This window comes from Zootermopsis nevadensis, unplaced genomic scaffold (genome assembly GCF_977971745.1).
Source record: "Zootermopsis nevadensis isolate Lab colony 2312 unplaced genomic scaffold, Znev_1.0 Znev_ptg000027l, whole genome shotgun sequence".
NCBI lineage: Eukaryota > Metazoa > Arthropoda > Insecta > Blattodea > Termopsidae > Zootermopsis > Zootermopsis nevadensis.
Genome location: NW_028259159.1, coordinates 4,302,353 through 4,323,472, shown reverse-complemented (window position 1 = coordinate 4,323,472; position 21,120 = coordinate 4,302,353). Strand labels below are relative to the sequence as shown.

At 38.8% G+C, this 21,120-nt stretch overlaps 1 protein-coding gene across 8 annotated transcripts in view; it reads left to right on the top strand.

Annotated features, from left to right (window-relative positions):
* LOC110840767 (uncharacterized) overlaps positions 1-21,120 on the top strand; it is a 109,179-nt gene that overhangs the window by 29,640 nt on the left and 58,419 nt on the right. For 7 of the 8 annotated variants that reach the window (XM_087356347.1, XM_087356348.1, XM_087356349.1 and 4 more), the window contains one exon: positions 14,363-14,435. In XM_087356347.1, coding sequence (XP_087212473.1) covers positions 14,363-14,435 — 73 coding nt within the window. Of the gene's footprint in view, positions 1-3,995; positions 4,278-14,362; positions 14,436-21,120 lie in introns of those variants that run through there. The other variant, XM_087356352.1, reaches the window with a different exon arrangement.

Sequence of the window (21,120 nt, the reverse complement as noted above, 5' to 3'; positions counted from 1 at the left end):
AATGTTGTGGTGTGGACTGGATTAAACTGTACCATTGGCACACTTTTGAGGTAACTATAATGAATCCTCCTGTTCCATAAAATCACGTAATTTCTTAAGCAGCTGAACGACAGTCAGCCTCTCGAGAATATTTCAGTGGGTGTGACGCGTTCATCCGAATCCACGTACCAAATCGTAAACTCTTCGCTGCTCCCATTTCTATTGTTTCGCCTCTAAATTTGTACGGCTTTGTCATCATCTCAATTGCTCTCCACGTCGCCATTCTGTTAAATCGTCAGTGTAGAACTTTATGTCATCATGCAATGTACACTCTGCTAAACTTTAGCTAGACCCTGTTCAGCGAGTGATTTTGCAAAGGGAATAATATCAAAAAGTCGGTATGACAGCGTTGATGACGTAAGAGATACATAAAATTTCAGCTCCAACAAACATAAATTCATTTAAATGGCCTGAAACTACCCTCCGTGAAAGAGGAAATCAAGAACTTCAATAAAAAATATCACTTGAGACTAAGTGCTAGTCCGAATCAACTGGCCACAGACTTGTTGAAAAGCCATTGTGTTAAGAGACTTAAAAGATTCAATCCATCAGACCTCACAAATAGATTTAACTCGAATTGATCCTCAAGAAAGCTGTAAAGTAACGTACCGTTAAGTTAATTTTTAAGGAATATTGCCACTGGACATTTATTCCGCACGTCATTAGACAATACCAGAAGATTTACTGAATGTCCATGTAAGACAAATTGTAAACAATCAAGGATGTTTAAAAAATTGGTCTGATTCACACCTGCTCTATGGCGCATGAATTTTGTCTTGTTACGATGAAAACGATTCTTTATGAACAGAAAATATATTTTCGTCTGTGAGTTCTACTAAGAATGTTCGCTGTTATGTAATCCCCATCAACTAATATTATTATTATTACTCTTAAATTATTGCACATTTCTTCCTCATATCGAATGGGTTAACTGTGCGTCATACGAAATTTTGAATAATTCCTTATAATGTACTTCAAAGCATCTGTAATTATATTTCTGTATATTATGAGATGCCTCTAGCAATAATGTAATTAACTGCTTACGTATTTTGACTTAGACATTCCTTTCAGATCAACATTTAATTGTACTATATTAAACTTCGCGATGAATGCGATACAAGTCTGAGAAGCCATTTTCTACAGACTTCTGTCATCGGGTTAGCTCAGTACGTCTTATGTTCTGCTTTGGTTCTGGGTTTCAGAGGAGGGCGTATCGGAGCATTTGCGGGTTAGTTGGAATAGATGTTTACCTTCATTATTTAGAATATATTCTGCGTATATTTCCTCTTATACACGTAAGATTATAGCACACGTCTTTTGAGATGACGTCGATGAAACAAGGAAGATAATGGGACCTGTATTGCCTGTTATTATAGGCAACAAGTGTTTCCTAGTGACAAAAGTATTTATTTAATTATTCGAGCAAAATAAAAAAAGTTGTTCTTCAAGTTGCGGGAAAATGTGCAGCGAAGCAAAGCTTTGATATTGAATTTCTGGTATTCAGGTAGATTCAAGTTTTGAGTTAATCGACCGTTGTATCCAGTGACGAAGGAGAATACGCGTCATCTTCCAGGTTGTTTGAACTGATTGCGAATTTCTGGAAATGTCTGTCGAAGACTTTTCCACTGTTTAGCTAACATGCACTTAAATAAATGGATCTGCCATCACCTTATTCTCATTTTACTTACAATCGATGTTGAAGTAAAGTGGTAGAATTGAAACAAAATTTCATGAAGCTTCCAGTTTGCATGTTAGCGTCAATAACGTTTGTTTCGTCGTCATGACGTCACGCAGGGTCGCCAATCGAATTGTAAAAACCGAATTACGGTAAATGATCCCTCATTGTTCTGCAGACATGGCGCTGTCGATGGACACGGGCTTCAGGCGTATTACTACCAATGCAATTGGTCTGATTGTGCTTTCAAATTCCAGTAAACAAGTTCTATTCAGCATTCTCATTACATTGTAAGAATTTAATTTAGTAAAAGTTAAGATTGCTGTCTTCTGGGGTTATTGCGCCATGTAGTCTGGTAGATTTACACGAACGTTCAGAGGTCACGCTGCCTCCGTCATCAGGGCGATGAATGTGACTCACCGTTGTGAAAAACCTCAAATCCTACACAGTAAAAGTGGCATTGCAGACCCAGAGGTCGCTTAGTTTAAGGTCATTTCTAACCTTGGTGCTGTGTTGAGGTGAGTGGTTAGCTTCGTGCCTCGAGGAAAGAACCCCCGGTTTGGACGAAGAGAAGACACCTGCTCTGCCGGAATTCGAACCTCGGTCGTCAAGCTCGTTGCCTAGTCATTGTATCTAATTTTATTTTAATCCATTTAATTGCTGTTTTTTTGTAAACCAATATAACGTAGCGATTAGTGTCAAAGTTCTCAATTATCTTATTTTATATGACCTGTAGATGTAAAACTACTGAGGTTAATCGCTCACAGTAGTCTAGTGCCAAAGTCGAACGAGTTTGATTTACTCTCACGATCTCTACACGACTGGGTGCCGTGTTGATTACGTACAACGCTACCCTAACCTTAAATTTTAATAACAAGCATTTACTAAAAAAACAGCCGAATTTTTAATTCTGTATTGCTGCATTCTGATGAACTTGCGTAAACATGATTAAATAGCGCAAGAAATGCAAATCAGCTGACAGAAGTGTGTGGAGTGACGGTGAAAAGAACCCAATAAGGAAGATTAATATGTAGCGTTTTGCCAAGGACGAGTTATATTATTTATATCTGAAAAGAATTAATGTGAAGGACTGTAAATTGAAGAATTCCTGCTAACTACCGATAGCTAACCCACAGTTTATTAAAAGCGAGAAAACCGAAGATAAAATTATAGATTCTTACTCTAATTTTATGGTGGTCTAGCGGTTAGAACGCTGGCCTTGTAATCCTGGGGTCTCGGGTTCGATTCCCGGCGGTGCCCGAATTTATAACTTGTGTTGGGCAAGGCCGTGGTCTAGGCAACACGGAGTTTTCCTCCGTGGCATCCCAACAATTACTCCATTCACACACAGAAGAAGGCAATGGCAAACCACTTCTGGATCATCTGCCAAGAACGTATATGAACAGGTCCCAGTCCGAGAAAAGGATGGAAGGATCCTGTTCATATGGACCTGTCGTCAGACAGAACACTAAATAAATAAATAAATTCTGAAAGACACATATTTAAAGAACACCGAACCACACGTGGCCTAGGCCGCCTCTAGGAAAGAATGCAGGTCGATAGTGGTTTTCAATATTTCCTTATTCCTGATCTTCCAGCTTTGTGGGTTAGCTCACTATTGATCCCGTGTCTTCAGCTATCAAACATAGGAGAGTTGAAGCAATAATTAGGGTGTTTTATGCCTGCAGTCAGAGATGCCGTCTGGCCGGTCCTTGTATCTGCGCGGATTCAGGCAGAAAAGGTCATAAGGTCATGAGTCAAACGAACAGATGGGTCGCAGTTTCGAATCTCGCCTACGGGGTTGGAGCTTTTATGAATTTTTAAGTCACCCACATCTGTCTTTATTCACAGAGTTTGGATCCTAGCCTTGGGATTGTGCCTCACGTTAAGGCAGATAGAATAGTAAGGAATAAAAATTATTGGAAGCTGCTTGCAGGTCTTGGTGTATTTGTGTGGTCCTTGAAAAGTCGCCTGGAGGAAAGGATCCGTTATTAAATTACACTTCTTTTCTCTCAAGGTGTCGCAACAGATGAAGCATGTTACCGCGTTTCATCTTCTTCGACTTTTTTTAAGGGTCTTGGCGGCCAGAAGGCACAGAGAACGATAAAACAACCTGCAGTGGCGTAACCATGTTATTTATTTAAAAAAAAGCTCATGTCAGTTCTTTTGATAATGCTGAGGTCATCATATACGTCATACGTCGGGCATATACCAAGGTTTTCTTGATATCGTTAGAAACTGTTCTGTTCTCGTAAACAAGTTTTGCAGAAACTTTCCATGCTGTTAACGATGTGTTCATATTTTAATTTCTAGACTTCAGAGAAGAATATTGTTAAACGCAGACTGATCTTTAACAAAAAAAACTGCACCAGAATCGCTTTTGAAATTCTGTATCCTGATTTATTGCTGGCAAGTTATCACAGATACTGTGTGGACATATCGTACTCTTTTAACATTCAGCTGTTATTTTAGTGGCAGTGTCAGACACGAAGATATATCAGGAAACGACCTGTTTTCAATAAATAGCGGCCTTCGACTAGGTGTAGCTGACATATGGATGCATGTAAGTTCTTCCTTCTATTGCCTTGTCCAACTTTAGGCGTGCTAATTGTGACAGAAATGAACACAGTGGTATGCCGTTGGCACTGGGAAACGTAAGAGATAGCTAATTCAGTGCATGGTGGTATTAACCCTTTGAAGCCGAAGATCGTCTGAATATTATTTATGAATTCAGTCCGTACCGCGAAGAAAACACTACACCTCACCATTACGAAAATCAGCTGGTCAACCCTTTGAAGCCGAAGCTCGTCTTCATAATATTTACGAATCCAGACCGTACCGCGAAGAAAATACTTCACTTAACCATTAGAAGTCGAATCAGGCGGTACCACATAAGATTTAACAAAAGAACATCCCGGTCGAAGCCTTAAAAACGAAATCCACTAAAACAAGTTCTCTTCGTGGTATTAAAGCTTTGAAACCTCTCCAACATTCATTTCAAAAGGCCAATCTGTGTTTGTCGATATACGTCTAACCTAGGTTATCTTAATGAAGTTACATTCCGGGCGATTTACGTTTTCATGATGTGTAATAAATTAAGCTGTCTCTGTTCTTCCCTAGAGATAAAAGTGCGGGGGATTAAAGAGGGTTTCTTGAGTCCTGTCTGTGGTCATGTGGAAACTCAGGGGCTTTGCCGTGTACGAAGAATTCGTGGAGAGGTTTGACGGTGGTGCTGGTACAGCGGTGGGAACTGCTGTGTGCCTGCCTTATCGCTCTGAGTTTTGGGCTCTTATCTCGACCGCAATCGATAATAAGAAATGTGGCCTGAATATTGATGAACGACGCACTTACATCGGTGGCGGCTCGTGTGACGGAAATAGTAATCACTGTTATGAGGAAACTTTAACGGCTTTAGAGGGACAACTAAGTTTGTAGCGTCCTGCTATGATTAATTGATTCTTGGTTTATTATAAGGCTTTTTATCACCACCATTTCCCTTAAACATATGTGAAGATTCAATTGAATAAAATTTTTCTTGGATATTATCCATCGTCTAGTAAATATAAAACGTAAAACGACGTTTCGGAGATGGGACTCTATCTCCGTCTTCAGGTTCCTACTCAGTTGGGCCCACTAGATAGAGCTAATCCCTATCTCCGGAGATATTTTTATTCAATTGACTCTTCACCATCGTCAAGAAGTTTTAGATTTGATATATGTGAAGATGTATGATTCCGAAGATGGCTGTCTTCTGGGCTTTCGCGCCGTGTAGTCTGGTAGAAGTCTGCCGACGTTTCAGATGCCCTTGCTGCCTGCATTATCAGGCAGCAAGGACCTCTGAAACGTTGGTAAACTTCTAACGAGACTACACGGTGCGACAACCCAGAAGACAGCCATCTTCAAATATGAATGGCTTTAAACTTTAAAGTTTCTCCTGTCTTCTTAACGACGTGAGGCTCCACTTATACCTCGGACAGACTAAAATGCAAGTTCGCAGGCAGTTACATGTGTCGGCCGTGTGTCAGTATCTTGTCGTCTTGGTGGGAAAACTTTATGCTGGCTGAGAAACCATATCAGGACTGTAGTGACTGTGGGAGGCCTCGTAAGCGACCCTCGGACTTCCCTTCAAGTAGGACGCCGCGCCCTTGTAAACAGTGACAGCATTATGTAAACAGATGGGTCGTTCAGTGCTTCCGTGTAACTTCCATTCTGATGAACATTTCACACGCGCTTGCAAAATTGCTTGCACTGGTGAAGAACTAGCAACTTCAAAGGATACATACACGTACGGTATTTTATAAAGGCGTGTCTTTACGATTTGCATGCGTCGCTTGGCTTGTGCGATCTTGTATTGAAGTTGCAGTTCTGCGTAACATTGCATAGTTGTTCGCGCTGCAGATAACCGTACAATGTTCGTACTTTGAATTATTTCCCCTCGAGTGTCGAAAAATGTACGCGAAATCAGAGAACGTTTCGAATAAAAGTTATAGTTTTTTTGTATTGGTTTATGTATTTTCTTTTACGGAAAGCTGATTTATCGTGCAGAAAATTAATACAATTTTTTGAGTTAAATTCATAGAAAGACTTATGTTAAACCAAAGGGAACAAAATTAAATTCATGTTTCACTTTTTTGTAAAAACAAAAAACTGTCCACTGTCAAACTTAATCGTAATTCGTCGAATAGTTGCGTTGGTGAAACAAATAGAGTTTTATGATCTTTATTAAAAGCAATTTATTATTATTATTATGACATAGTCCTTCAGCCAGGTGCGTCATCGCTGCAAATGACGTATGTAAATCTTTGGACGTATTTAGCATAAACATTGTCTCCCTTGAGCGAACGTTCTCAACAAGGGAAATGATCTAGATAGGTTGTCTTGTAGATGATCTAGCTTCGTTATCTGTTTTTTTATATTCTTTAAAGTTTTACAATTATGTTAGTGTTCCCTAGGTGGATTATTTGTTTTTATTTATATTTATTCATTTATTTTGCTCTGTGTTAATATTGTTTCTATTTTGGGTTTGCCTGTACTTGGCAGTTACATTTAATACTGTACATGTATAAGTTTAGTTAATCCGTTTGTTTACTATTCATTATTATTTCACTATTATTGTATGTATTATCAGTGTTTGCCTGTTATTGGCTTCTTGCTGTTGGCAAACACTTAAATAAATTATTTGAATTGAATTGAATTGAATGCTCGCTATTAAAGAGTGTTATAATGCAGTGACTGGCACTGTATTTTGTTTGTATTAAATTTAAGTAACAAAAATCTTAGTTCCTTCCATGAGTTTGTGAGTAAATAACAAAGTTACTTTTCTCAACTAGTCTTCATTGCACAATACTAAACAATGCACTGACTGTGAGAGCAGGAAGTGATGTTGGTAGCTCTGAAGGTGAGCGACGTAGCTCCACAAGGTCTTTCCATGTTAAGAGTCTGTTACAGCAGAGAGATATATTACTTCGTCCAGCCTCCCGACAAAGTACACTAGATATTAAAGTGCATCTACATAAGAACGTCGTAAAACTTTAAGTACAAATCTTGAATCGTAACCATCACTGTTTAATTTTTATCATACGTGTTACTCACACGAGGATTTGCGTTTTTAATTTATCATTTGTGTTTACAGTACATTATTTGACAACTTTTAGTTAATATCATTATTACTAGTTTATTTATTTCATTTTCACATTGAAATGAATCTAGAGGCTATCTTCAGTGATTTAATAGAAATGTTTTCGAATTGTTCTAACATCTACGTTTCGATTTAACTTGAAATTTTAATGTATAAGATTTATAAAATATATTAACGAAATTGTAATTACAGACTAAGGTAACTAAAATTTTTATGAATGACCAACGTGTAGTCTGAAGTCTTCGAACCACAGGTGTGTAACCGTTTCCGTCCATGGTATATTGAAATTCTTTATTCTTTCATGTATAATCGATATAAATGTCCAAACTCTTTTCCTCGCTGTATGAACTACATCCGTGGATCCTGAGAGTTGAAGCGTCCTTCTTGACAGATTCTGATGGAGGTACAGCCTTGATTTCGCTCAGGTTTTGAACCTCCCACTATATTAAAATCCTCTCCAAGATCCGGAAGTTTCTCAATACCTTTCTCCTTACGAGAAGCTTGGATGAATCGTAGGGTTCATCTTCTAGTGTACTCTGTCAAGGAACAGGGCATCTGGCTTCATCTTCTCAGGTGTATTATTACCTTCAGTACCTGTGGGAAATTTTGCCAGTCAGTTTAGTACCATACGCGGATAATTGGAGACTTTTATATTCGGATTCGTTCTTAGGGACTTTGGGTGAATGAATCTGAAAGAATAATGGGAGTACTCTTGCATGGACGGGGAAATACATTGTGAATTCAAAAACCATGATGTAGAGAAGTAAGTGGAACAACTTCGGCTGTTTTGATAAAATTACGAGGAAATGCGTACCACTAAAAGCTTATGAGCCTCCAGCTCCAGATCTCATTTGTCGACTTAAGCATTCCATCGATATGTAAGTTGTCTCTTGTTTCACTGAATCTAACAGCTCCGTCGCCAGATGGTTCTGTGTGGACTGATATGTATGAATAGCAATCCGTAAATATTTCAATCCCATAATTATACAGTTTACTGGTTACTCAAATTACAGCTGATGGGCAACCCACAGGACGCATGTGCAGGTTAATTTGTCTAGCTGCCGGGGACAAAGATAATTAATCCGAATTCTGCGGTGTAACAAGCACATGTAGGCCACACAACACTGGCTGTGGTTTGCAGTTGCAGATATGGGCATTTTCATACCTTCCAGCTGTATAATTTGGCGTGTGCTATCCGTCAAGCTATGGCAGTAAGCAAATTTGAGCATGAGACCCGAGATTCTCACGGTGATGAATATGTCAGTGTTAAACAGACGCTATCTAGCGCTGGGCCTCACAAAGAAAGGCCAAGACATGATGGTATCTTGTTCTTCTCTACGGGTCATAAGCTTCGACTGTTTCAAGCTATTTATTCAGTTGTTACATGAGTTATGGCAGATACCACATTATATGGCGACTTGTATTCGGTAGGTTGAGACATCCATGTTGCTCGAGTTATCATCCGCACAAGATGTTAGCCCTCGTAAAACTGATTCAAACTGTCCAACTTCTTTACTTGGTGATACAGGTTTCGAAAGCGGGTACTTTAGCTGTTGGTCGTTTCTGTTATGGCCGTAATAAATAACGTAAGACAGTGCGGACTGTATTTGTCTGGCTTCCGATACCGGCCAATACCATGCTCTTATGAACATGGCCATAAAATGTCTGGTTCCGTAAAAATGGAAATTCTTGAATTGTTCAGCTATGGAGTTCATTACCATCGTCGTCGGCCTAATTCTTAGTGTCTGTTTATGAAGACCCGTAGGTAGTCCTGTTCAACTCTTAGCAGGAGTTGTAAGAGTTATGCTTTCCCATAAACATAACACCAAGGATGTTCAGAGTAAAAATATCCGGTATTTCTGATCGAGATATCTCGTTTGTGGTGTGTAATGGTTAATTATTTTGTATGCCATCTACAGAACAAAATTGTGATTGTGGAGTTTATACCCACAGAACACCAATGATATTCAGAGTTTGAAATACGTGGTATTTCTCAGCCAGACGTGTCGTTTATGGCTTTTATATGTGCTCTTCTGCTGACCAGTTCATCTTTGTGTGTGCGCCATGATACATACCACGTGGTGATCAGTGAAATCGTTTATTTATAATTTTTATCGCAACATTCATTGGTGTATTATTGATATTGTTTCGTGTTTGATGCCCGTTACTTGTTAAACACGTTTACACTCCCCTTCTTAAAAATTTTAAATCAACATCATCTATGGTGCTTCGGCTCGTTTTCCCTTTTAGAAGGATTCTTGGTCTTTTGAAGCGTGTATTTATGAGTAGTGAGTGACCAGCCCACTGACTACAATTTTTAAACGACACATGTTATTTATACTGCATGTTTCGGCTGGTATGTGATCATCATCGTCTGTAATACTAAAAAATTGTGTGTGTGTGTGTGTGTATGTATATGTATATAATATATATATATATATATATATATTGCAATATGATTGTTTTCTGCTAGAATTTAAAAATTGTTAAATATATTTTACGCATGCCATTTGTACACGAAGGTTGATTCAGTCTTGTATGATTCGTTGTGTTATTTTCATGGAGCTTAGCATGTATTTAGATTCTGTCGTATTGATCGTTGGACAAGTTGTTATGGTGGGTAGATGTGCGTGGTATTATGATCTGTGGCAAAGTATTCAAGAGTGTAATGGGAATATGTGTGTAAATGAGTAACGATACATCAAATGCGAAACAAATTTTGTGTATTTTTCGTGCTATACATTGATTCTCTGTAATAATTAGAACCAATCCAATTTACTAAATCTGCTACAGTCCAACATCAGAATTATATTATTTTGTATTGATCGTTCTGTATCTTGTTGTGATGTGTAGATATTCGTGTGGTAATATGGTCTGTGACGCAGTAGAGAAGTGTAGTGGAAATGTGTATATAAACAAGTGACGGTCCAACAAATACGAAGCAAATTTCACGTACGCATCCGTGTTATCCATTTGTCCTCCGTAATAATTAGAACCAGTCTAATTAATCTACTAAATCTGCTTCAGTCCAGCATCTGAATAGGTGTGACGTTCATTAAGTGACATAAGGCTCGGCATCTGCGTTACCTGTAGAGAATAAAAAGAGTATTTAGGGTTTGCAAATTGTGTTTTGTGTGACGGTAAGATTAACGTTTAGTTGTACAAACCACAAGAGGATGCTCACATACAATTTAACCTTCCGTCAATTTAGCCAAAACTTAACTTTTGATATTTGCGTGTACGCTTTATAAAACTAGATAATGCGAGTAAGGAATTAAACGAAATTTAGCATCGACGTTTTGCCATCTACCTGGTATGTAGTTCTTATTTAACTTGCTAGATTGAGTTTAGGGATACATTTACCGATTCTCCTGTGCTGAACAAGTGGACATTGTCTCGTCTGGTAAACACTTTCCCTGACTCAGGGTCGTTTGACCAATTTGCATCAAACATGATGACAAGAATGATTGCACGCATCGTTGATTGCGGTGGACATTTTCAACACTTAATAGAAATTTTTTTTCTGTCTTATGATTTCAATTAATTCCGTACGAAACTGTGTAATCGTACTGGTGTACATTTAAAAATATCAGTAAGGCTGATTTTATCGGAGTTTATTAAAATTGTCTTCATTTACTTAACGTTTGGGTCGTATGTTCGTTTTCCCTGGCACCGGAGAATTGTGTACCTGGAGGTTATTTTATATACGCAGTACATGACATGTATGTTTGAATGTGACTGTACAAAACAGGATTTGTACATTGATTCAAAGAAGGTAACTTTGTTGGTTTCATTTGTTTCCAGAGTTTCTAAGCCTTGTACATTTCAATAAATGAATGAATGAATGACATCCATTTAGGTCCCTTGCCCTAACTACAGAATTGTAATTTATATGTAACACTTTCGTTTAGCATTTAAACCTTTTTTAGTTTATTCTCATCCAAAACACATGAGGAAGGCTATTCTTCCTTGTTATTAGAATCTGTTGTCAGATGGAGTCGCTGTAACAGCTCTGATGACAAAGGAACTCACTACAATAGTTTGTCAGGAAACAATGGTTTTTGATGGAGTTGGTATAATTACTGTTTACACGACATTTTAACCATAACTGACAGATTAAATTTGTGGATTTTCACTCAACAAAGCAACTCCCAAATAGAGAACATTCATTTATAAATGCATTTAATTTCAGAACATCGGTTTTGAGGGTTTGTTGCGCGAAACATGTAACATTTGGATAATTTTGCTTCATCGCATATAAGGCTATACAGTCGTATCAACGTTAGCAATCTGAAATTAATTAGTTTCATTATAATACGAAATAGTTTTGGGTTAAAATTGAATCGGAGATGAACAGAATTTTGTGAAAAGCTGAAAAGTGTTCGATAAACGTATATGTTAACGAACATTTGCTTTGAAATAAATGTTTTAACCCTTGACTCTTAATGAACCATATGTATACCTCCCTATTTTGCCTTCATTTGACGCGCTTGTATTGTAATTTTCGTCTTCTCTTGATGATAAGTAGGGTGTTTACTGTTCTGCGTGCGAATGGACATTGTGAACCCAAAGCAAAGCAAAGATTTGCTATCACGTTAAGCGCAAATCTGGACATGACGCCATCTGCTATGTGTTTATAAAATTAAATAAAGCCTGTTCGCGTTGAAGTAACAAATAAACTTTGCCAAACCTGTATAATAACACAGTCTGCTTGCTTATAGCCGCTTTCATTAGCACATTACATTCGAATTTTACAACCATATGAGTGCAGGTGTGAATGTGGCGAGGGAAGGCAGGCTGCCAGGCGTTCAATGTAATGGGATTCTTCTTAGTTCAGTGTTCTGTACAGCTTCTGGAAAAAAAAATCAGTTGGAATGCATAATTGTCCCGTATTCCAGCAGCCCTTAAAAGTATCCTTCAGAAACAATGAAATAAAAAATTCTCCAAGGAGAACTTTAGGTTGTTTATGGGAAATAACGACGCTTATAGCGATGTTTACATTTTAAATAGAAAGATGGACTGGACTTGTAGCACATATGGAGAGAAAAAAATTCTTATAGAATATTGTTGGGAAAATTTTTGAATGCAGTTACTTGGAATGAGAGACTGATTAATAGATCATTTGAATCTTAATTTATTTTGCTACACGTTTTAGCCGCATTGTTATATAGCAATACATTACACAATAGTTTCTTTGTTGTTTAAACTCTTCTGGGTCTACAACTACATTACTTTTTGTTTTAAAAAACAGTTTTCTTTGTGTGTTAATGAATGTTTTATGAAACGGAACAAATATCTTCGAGTTAAATACCAGTCATAATTGACTTGAACCTTCTTCTTGTATTTTTTGTTGTTGAGAAATAAGCTTCATCCATGAGCTTGTCAATTCCATCTCGAGTCCCGCATTCAACCGCCTTAACGTAACCTCCTCACACACCCTGTAGAGCGCTATCCGCTATATAACCTGCATAGCTTTAGAAGTATGTAAATATTTGCCCTGTGGTCGTTGTCAATTCCTCGAGGCTGCACAAATGCCCCCCCGCCCCATCGCAGGAATTGTTTCTGTACTAGAGTAAATTTACAGTTTCCCCACGTAACTTGTTTACGTCCCACGGCCGTCAGGGTCGGAGATGCGTCTTCATCGTTGGACGAGGAACTGACAAGTAAACGCCTCGTAGCGTTTTTAAACTGACCAGCGATCTTCATTAATCTCAGTATAAAACAGTGTTATGTGTGAGATGCGGGGGATTTCGATGCTGAAAAACGTTTATTATTGTCCGCGTCATTTGTCTTCACTTATTGGAGTTCGCAGTACTGAAGTTGAAGTGGCCTCCAGCCTTCAAGTTTTTCCCTCAACAATTTTTCACGCATTTTTCTTGTCTCATGCAGGAATGCATAACATAAGAAGAAATACATTCGTGCGACTGCCAGTATTTAGTTATGAGACAAATATTAATGTAATATATTAATACTACCTGATTGCACGGCGCTACAACCCGTAAGACAGCAGAATCCGTTACTCACAGCCGCGAGAACCTAAAATCCTGCAATGAACCGAACGAAACATTTTTCCCGCACGCAAATTTGTTGTCATTCTGTACTCCCGTCATGTCTGAGTCTTCATCAATGCCTTTGCTTCTCTCCTTTCTAAAGTAAGCTTTTTGAACGCTTTGTAGGCGGCTCAAACAGACGCCAACCGCGTTAGGCGTAGACTGTAATTCACCCTCTCTCATCGTTTTGTTCTCTCAGTAACGCATTCAGGAATTCTACCCGAGGGATCATCTAGAGCGATGATTGATTTCCATTAGTTTTCAGCAGACGAGCGCTTTTCGCCTCTTGCAGAGGGAATAGAATTAAGGAATAAAAGTCAGCTTGCGTTTCAGAGGGAAGATGAGCGAGAGAATTTACGTTTTCCGTAGATGTCTCACGACTGCAATACGAAGTTTAGTCTGGCCTTCGTATATATTATTATTTTCTTATATAAATCATTCTTCCGATTCAGTGGTATTAATTTATTTTTTCTAATATTGTAAAGAAAGGCAAACTAATGCGTTGTCGGTGAATTTATTGACGAGGTGAATGACTGGCAGCTTCTTAAAAACGACTCTGCTACACGAAGTTAGCTACGCTTATTAAATCACCATGCATCCCACATACGTACTAATTTCTTTTAAAACAAAGTGATCCGATTTGTATTAAATTTGTTAGAAATACCGTGCCATTCTGGTTTGTCCCACCTTTGTCCTATTTTATTTCATATCGTGAGTAGTTCCAACACGAAGACCATGTTAACTTCTGAGGTGGCAGCACCGCTTAGGTGTAGATAGCCTAAAGCAATGTGTGGTGTTTTATGATACGTTTGGTTTATTTCAATTCTGACTCAAGTGTTAATTAAAGTGCAAGAAGGCAAGCTGATTCGACTGTCAGTCTTTACTGTAACGTGAAGAAGCTGTACATTTTTATGTACAATATATATATTGGGATTACCTCATTGTTATTATTTGTTACAGCGGCTTCGTGTGTTTGGGGCGAGGGTGCATGTCGGGGCAGAGGACGAGCTCCGAAGATTGGGGACATCCCAAGGTGAGTACATCTTCAAGTGATAATCTGATATTCCCATTAGCAGAATACGCGCATGACAAGTTCCTGTGGGCGATTTGAGGTCGGACCCTAAAGCATACATAACCCGTTGATTTTTAGCAGTCATGTATTGTCACATTATATTGCTGGGTGAAGGAGCTTTATAGAGTCGCAGTAAAAAAAAATGTTTTATGTAACGACTGTAAAATTCCCTGTTTTATTATATACAACATTTTGTAATTGCGATGGTTTTTAAGAGCAGTGACTTCGTTTCGGGATCTTCTTCATCGAGTCTTTAGAGACGAGGTCTTTAACACCATCATTAATGTGTCTTTTGTGTGTGTTTTGGCTCCACTGTGTGTATTACTTGTGCGTTCATGAGTTGTAGATAAGCATTTCGAAGCTTTTTCGCGATTTATGTGTCTGAGTCTGGTCTTTATGCCCCACCATGAAACGTCAAATATCTCTTCGTTTTTAAGAGCTTGGGACGAAACAAATCATTATCTCTCATTTTGGTGTTTTTCTTGTTGTTAGTTTCAACTTGTATTTCTGTTTGATCGCTTCTAACGTATAACCTACACACTAATTACGGTAATTTCTTAGCGCTTGTACGATTGATGAAGTTTAAGTGACCGCGAACAAAATTCTGTAGTTCAAAATTGTTTAACAGCCACCAGTTACACGCACTGGCTGTAGATGAAAATATCATCATGTAGGCTATCGTTATTAATAACTAATTCGAAAAGGACATCCCAGGCTCCACTTAGCACGAGCGATAATTATTACGTCGAAGTTTATGTTGGACCAAGTTTTTCTGTAAACACTCTACTGGTAGTATCGGCAACCACAACGGGAAGTAAGCTTACTGCGGTTGGACTGGTTGTGACAGAGTGATTTCGGTTTCCTCCTCGAAGGCCCACCATCTATAACACATTATTTTTGCATGAACATCTCCATAGAATTCGTAGGTAACAGCAGTGACTTTGGGATCTTTCTTCTATGTACAGATGAGTCACAGTGGTTGTAGGTTTGGCTCCTCACCACATGCAACACGCATTACTTGTCCACATAAACATAAACAAAATTGAATTTGTCGTGATAACGAGTCATAAAATATTGCACTAAGAGATTTTGTGGCCGGGTCGTGTCTCCTGCCTTACGGAGAGACATAAAATGTCCCTGAAGTTACTCCAACTGTCACAATGTTACTTCGGCTCGCCATAGGGATGGCCTGATGAGAGCAACAGTGTGATAAAGCTACTTAGATTTCGATACAACTATTTGAACACAATTTCGCGTTATCAGAACTATATACTTCGCTTTTAATATGATGATAATGTTACAGAAATACAGTATTTATCTTGATAATGAAGGCAATTACATGTACGTGTTAAGATCAGTAGATACAGAGCTGTGTTTTGTATAGTGACATTGTCGCTTCTATAAAGATATCTAGAATCATCTGGATTTAACGGCGACGAGTATGAAGATGGCTGTCTCCTGGAATGCAGCCCTAGATCCCAGAAGATAGACATCTTCATGCAGACTCGACTTGACTTACAAACGGCGTAGTAATTATAACGCGCAGCTACACGCTTAAGATTACGACATTTGACGTTTCTGATGTCCATGAATATTCCTCATTTTGTAAAATTATACAATCTTGTACATTATTTTTCCGGATGTGTGTATGTCTAACAGAAATTGCGGGAGGAGGCACGGAGTTTCAAGTACGAAGATATTGCTTACTTAATCGAGCAGGAATTAGTGGATAATAGATATAAATTAACTGGTTTCCATGGAGGTGTTAGAACATGAATGTCTGAAGTAAATTTCCTGTCTGATATGCTAACTCAGCGCGTTGTTACTGTCAGTACACTTAACATATCTCCTGACAGGACGCACTTTACGTTGGTATTGTGGGATGTTGACATTGATGGCGGTATATTTATTAGTGATGAAAATTTCTCTTTTTTACATTCGCGTGTCTACTTCAATGAAGAACGCAATTTATTTTTTTTTTCATCAAGGCATTACAGCGTTTGTTAACATATAAATTCTATAAAACATATTCTCCTTCTGGCAGTGAATTCAATACTAATGTAAGCATGTTTTCCTTTATTTCGTATTCTGTGTCATTTCGAGGAAACAGAACCGTCTGTAGCAAACATTTACGTCAGTCGAGTTCTTTCGGCCTGAGGGGGCACTCATAGATCCCCGTTTTAAATCAATTAAAGTTTGCAGGCTCGGGGAAGAGCGGAACTGTAAGTTGTAGGTAGGCTTATGCGTTATTAATGTTCAACTAATTGAGATTAAAATTTTGAACCGAGGCTCTTAATGTGTAATAATTGTGTATTAATCGTTTTCTCCCATTCGCGTCCGAATCCCCGCATCTTAAAACAGGAAGATACAGAAATTGCTAGTTACATTATCGTATGACGACTTTTATATTAATTTGAAATATCTAATTATAACAGAGCATTACGTAAGAGCAGAAATATGTGCAACAAATTTCGGTAGGTCCTACGTTTACTGCATAATTATTTATATGCGTTACAACGTAGATGTTAATTCATCGTAAATACGGTTAGATGTGTGATTTTAAGCTTTCACGACAACTGAAGAGAGGCAAATGACGCGGCTGATTGTCTGTGAGGATTTTGTTACAATTACGTAGTTTACAAAGCCGATGAAAGGTTGTGATTCTGGGCGTGGATTTTGTTACACTTCTTACATTTCGTCTGAAGGAGGACAAAGAGAAAGGAATTCATTACTTATTACTTCGACAGGAGTTAAAGCTAGGACTAAAAGAGAGAAAGTGGAAACGAGATGAATAAAACTAATTGGACAAAAGAGATGAAGAATGTAGGAAGAAATTTGAAGATGAAGAAAACTGATCTTGTTATTAAACTACGGGTTCGTATAACTTTAACATTCAATCCATAGCGACAATATTTTATTTAGCATTCTGAAGAAAGTAACAAAATAATTGAAGATTTCTGTCTTCTGGGTTGTTGCGCTGTGTAGTCTGGTCGATGTTAACCAACGTTTCAGAGGTCATACTGCCTCCATAATCAGGGCGATGAGTATGAAGATTTCTGTCTTCTGGGTTGTTGCGCTGTGTAGTCTGGTAGATGTTTACCAACGTTTCAGGGGTCATACTGCCTCCGTCATCAGGGCGATGAGTATGAAGATTTCTGTCTTCTGGGTTGTTGCGCTGTGTAGTTTGGTCGATGTTAACCAACGTTTCAGAGGTCATACTGCCTCCGTTGTCAGGGCGATTCTTAGTATGAAGATTTCTGTCTTCTGGGTTGTTGCGCTGTGTAGTCTGGTAGATGTTTACCAACGTTTCAGGGGTCATACTGCCTCCGTCATCAGGGCGATGAGTATGAAGATTTCTGTCTTCTGGGTTGTTGCGCTGTGTAGTCTGGTCGATGTTAACCAACGTTTCAGAGGTCATACTGCCTCCATAATCAGGGCGATGAGTATGAAGATTTCCGTCTTCTGGGTTGTTGCGCTGTGTAGTTTGGTCGATGTTAACCAACGTTTCAGAGGTCATACTGCCTCCGTCGTCAGGGCGATTCTTAGTATGAAGATTTCTGTCTTCTGGGTTGTTGCGCTGTGTAGTCTGGTAGATGTTTACCAACGTTTCAGAGGTCATACTGCCTCCGTCATCAGAGTATGAAGATTTCTGTCTTCTGGGTTGTTGCGCTGTGTAGTCTGGTCGATGTTTACCAACGTTTCAGAGGTCATACTGCCTCCGTCATCAGGGCGATGATATTCATCGACCTGATGACTACACAGCGCAACAACCCAGAAGACGGAAATCTTCATACTCACCGCTGTGAGAACCTCAAGTCTTACAACAAAATAATTATTCCGTTCCTCGATGATACTATGTTAATGGACTCTTCCATATACCAGTCCAGAACCCCTGTAACTGTTTGACTTGAAATTTGAACTGGCCAGAAGATCAGCCAGCCATATGTGGAGGTTCCCTCGCCAGGAAGGGATCTGGTATGCAGGTCAAAACACATGGCAGTATTCGAGTGGACATAGTCGACAGCGGGCTTCCAGACAGTAAACCAAACTTTTGTACCAGTTAGGGAAATAGTGTATAAGATTTTCTTTAATTTCAAAAGTAAAATTATTCGGTTTCTTAAATTTGTTGTTCCTGTATTTATTGATATACATCAAAATTACCACGTCAACCCTGAGGTGATCCTTGTTCCCCACTGACTCTAGTTCGGGATATAACTATCTCTTTCTGCAAGAACAAAGAAGATAAAAGTAGTGAGGAAGGATAGTTATATCCATTTACCGTTTGACGTTAACAATTCTCTCGTGCAGGGCGCAGTTAAAACAAGTACTTAGGGAATTATCATGTGACTGAGCTTGTCGCCTCAGTTACGTATTACGCTGCTACAAACTTGTGTTCTAATTTGGAATTGCGGAGTGTTTCAATTTGGCCGCCGTTCCGCCATCCGACGAGAGGTATACAACAACAGTGGCTTATAGGACAATCTTCATCACTTCTGTGCATTCTGCAATTTTGTGCTATGAAAGTAATGTGCAGTAGCTTTGTTGTGACAGCGGGCGACTGAAATGTTTTTACTCAGCCTCCTCCTTCAGTGTCGTCATTAATCATTTTCGGTTCTTCCACTCAGTGATGAAATATTTAGTTCCTACCATGTTTTTTTTTTTGTTACGTCAGGCCGTTTCCTTCCGCCTAATTTCCAGTTCATTACTCATTTTCCATCGTGTCATTCGACGCTTGTATAGGCTAGTGCGAGCCTTTGGAAGCTTTGCTAAACAAAAAATAAATAATATAAACGTGGCGGTAGTACCTTCAAATAAGTCACCGCCCCTTTTCCACATTCTGTTTAATTATTCAGGATTCTCCCACCGGGGGTGGGGGTGTTCACCACGAAAAGCTATTAAACCATCGTCTTTAATCCAAGACTGTTTCAAAATTAGCGTACCTCATTGTCTCTTTTTCCTTTTTGCTGTTAAGAATTGCGCTTACTTTGATTTCTCTTTCGATTTATGTATCAGAATTTTATGATCCTATAAAATAATGTTTTGCATAGGAATAAGCGTGCTTCAGTACGTCGGGCTGCTTGCTTCATACCACAGGTATTGGCACAGTAGGTCCTTCTGCGGGCCCGTGATGGCCTGTCGACCACTGAGAGCCAAACTTAGTCGGGCGGTGCCCTCCTAGACGTATCGTCGTCTTGAGTTTCACCCTTGTAATGAAGCTTGTGCAGGCTTATGAAGAGGCACTCCACTAGATTACCTCTCTATTAGCCCGTTGTCTTGTTCTTTGCTGACAGACACGGAGCGGTGCTGTGAAAGTAGTTTCCAGTTCGTACAGCCTCAGGGACCTGCCCGATTGGCGCCTCTATTATGTAAATGGACCGCAATATAATTTCTTAATTTAATTTCAAGTTATTTATTTATTGATTAATAATTAATTAATTAATTAATGATTGATTGATTAATTTGTCTCTTCGAATATTTTTGTCCTTTGTAGGCAGAAGCATTTTCTACTACCTGATCCTCAATTCAAGGACTTACATCGTTTATCTTAAGCCTCCTACCTCTAGGTCCTTTGTTCTTTAAAATATTTTAAACCGACAAAAAAGCATGCTTGCTTTTGCATTTCATACCGCCTTATCCCAAAATCATTGCAGCCATTAATTTACCCAACAATTATAAGTATTTATTAGGCGAAGTTCGTGGTACTTGCTTCTTCCCAACATATTTCGTCCCATACAGGACATCATCAGGGATTTTCTTACAGCTGTAGCAAGGTTTTCGAATGTAAGAGGGCCCCTGATCATGGTCCGTGTAGGCCGAAACATGTTCAGCGAAAATCAGGAACACAAACTTCAGAAAATAAAAGGTTATATCTGTTGGCATTTTTAGTATTTTAAATGGCAACCCAGAAGATTACAAAACCGCATTTGGATCGGGTGGGGGTTACTTCTTTATACGCTCGGCTAACTTTTCTCATCAGTAATGTGGTAGACAGTCTAGAACTAAAAGCACAGGACTTGTAAAGGGCAGATACAAGCACAAAATCGTCAAAGCATTGAGTGGTATTCTACACCATTTCTGTGCGCCTGTCTATGAGGGGACACTGCGTTCACTTTGTATGCGTCGCCTGAGAGCCTGGACATTCTAATGGAAGTACTTTATTTCTTCACAAGGACTATATATTTGCACAATCGCCTATTTGAACAGTTGCCCACACTGTCAGAACTTTTCAAAGCTGGTTCCAGTTCCCGTCTGTTTGTTTAACGTCGACGCGTGGGCGTTCTAAAATGGCGGAATGGCTCGACCTGAAGTTTTTTTTGCGTACTTTGTTACGTACGCAATTAAACAAAAAATCATTTTGAAATGGCAGATTGAATAATACTGAAGTCACCTTTTCAATCCTTACGAATTCATACTGTGGTGTTAGTAACGAGTGTCGTCCCGTAAGTCCAACACTTAAATGTCGGATTTTGTGAATAAACATGTCTTTATTGTACGTGTACGATCTACGCTAAGTTCTCACTAAGTACATAATCGTTTTATTGATAAACAACTTATTTTGTTCCCGTGCCAAAGCGCTTTTCCGTGAATGCTAGTAGTGTGATTGGCGGTAAGGCTCCACGCATTCTTAACCCCGAAACTGGGTCCA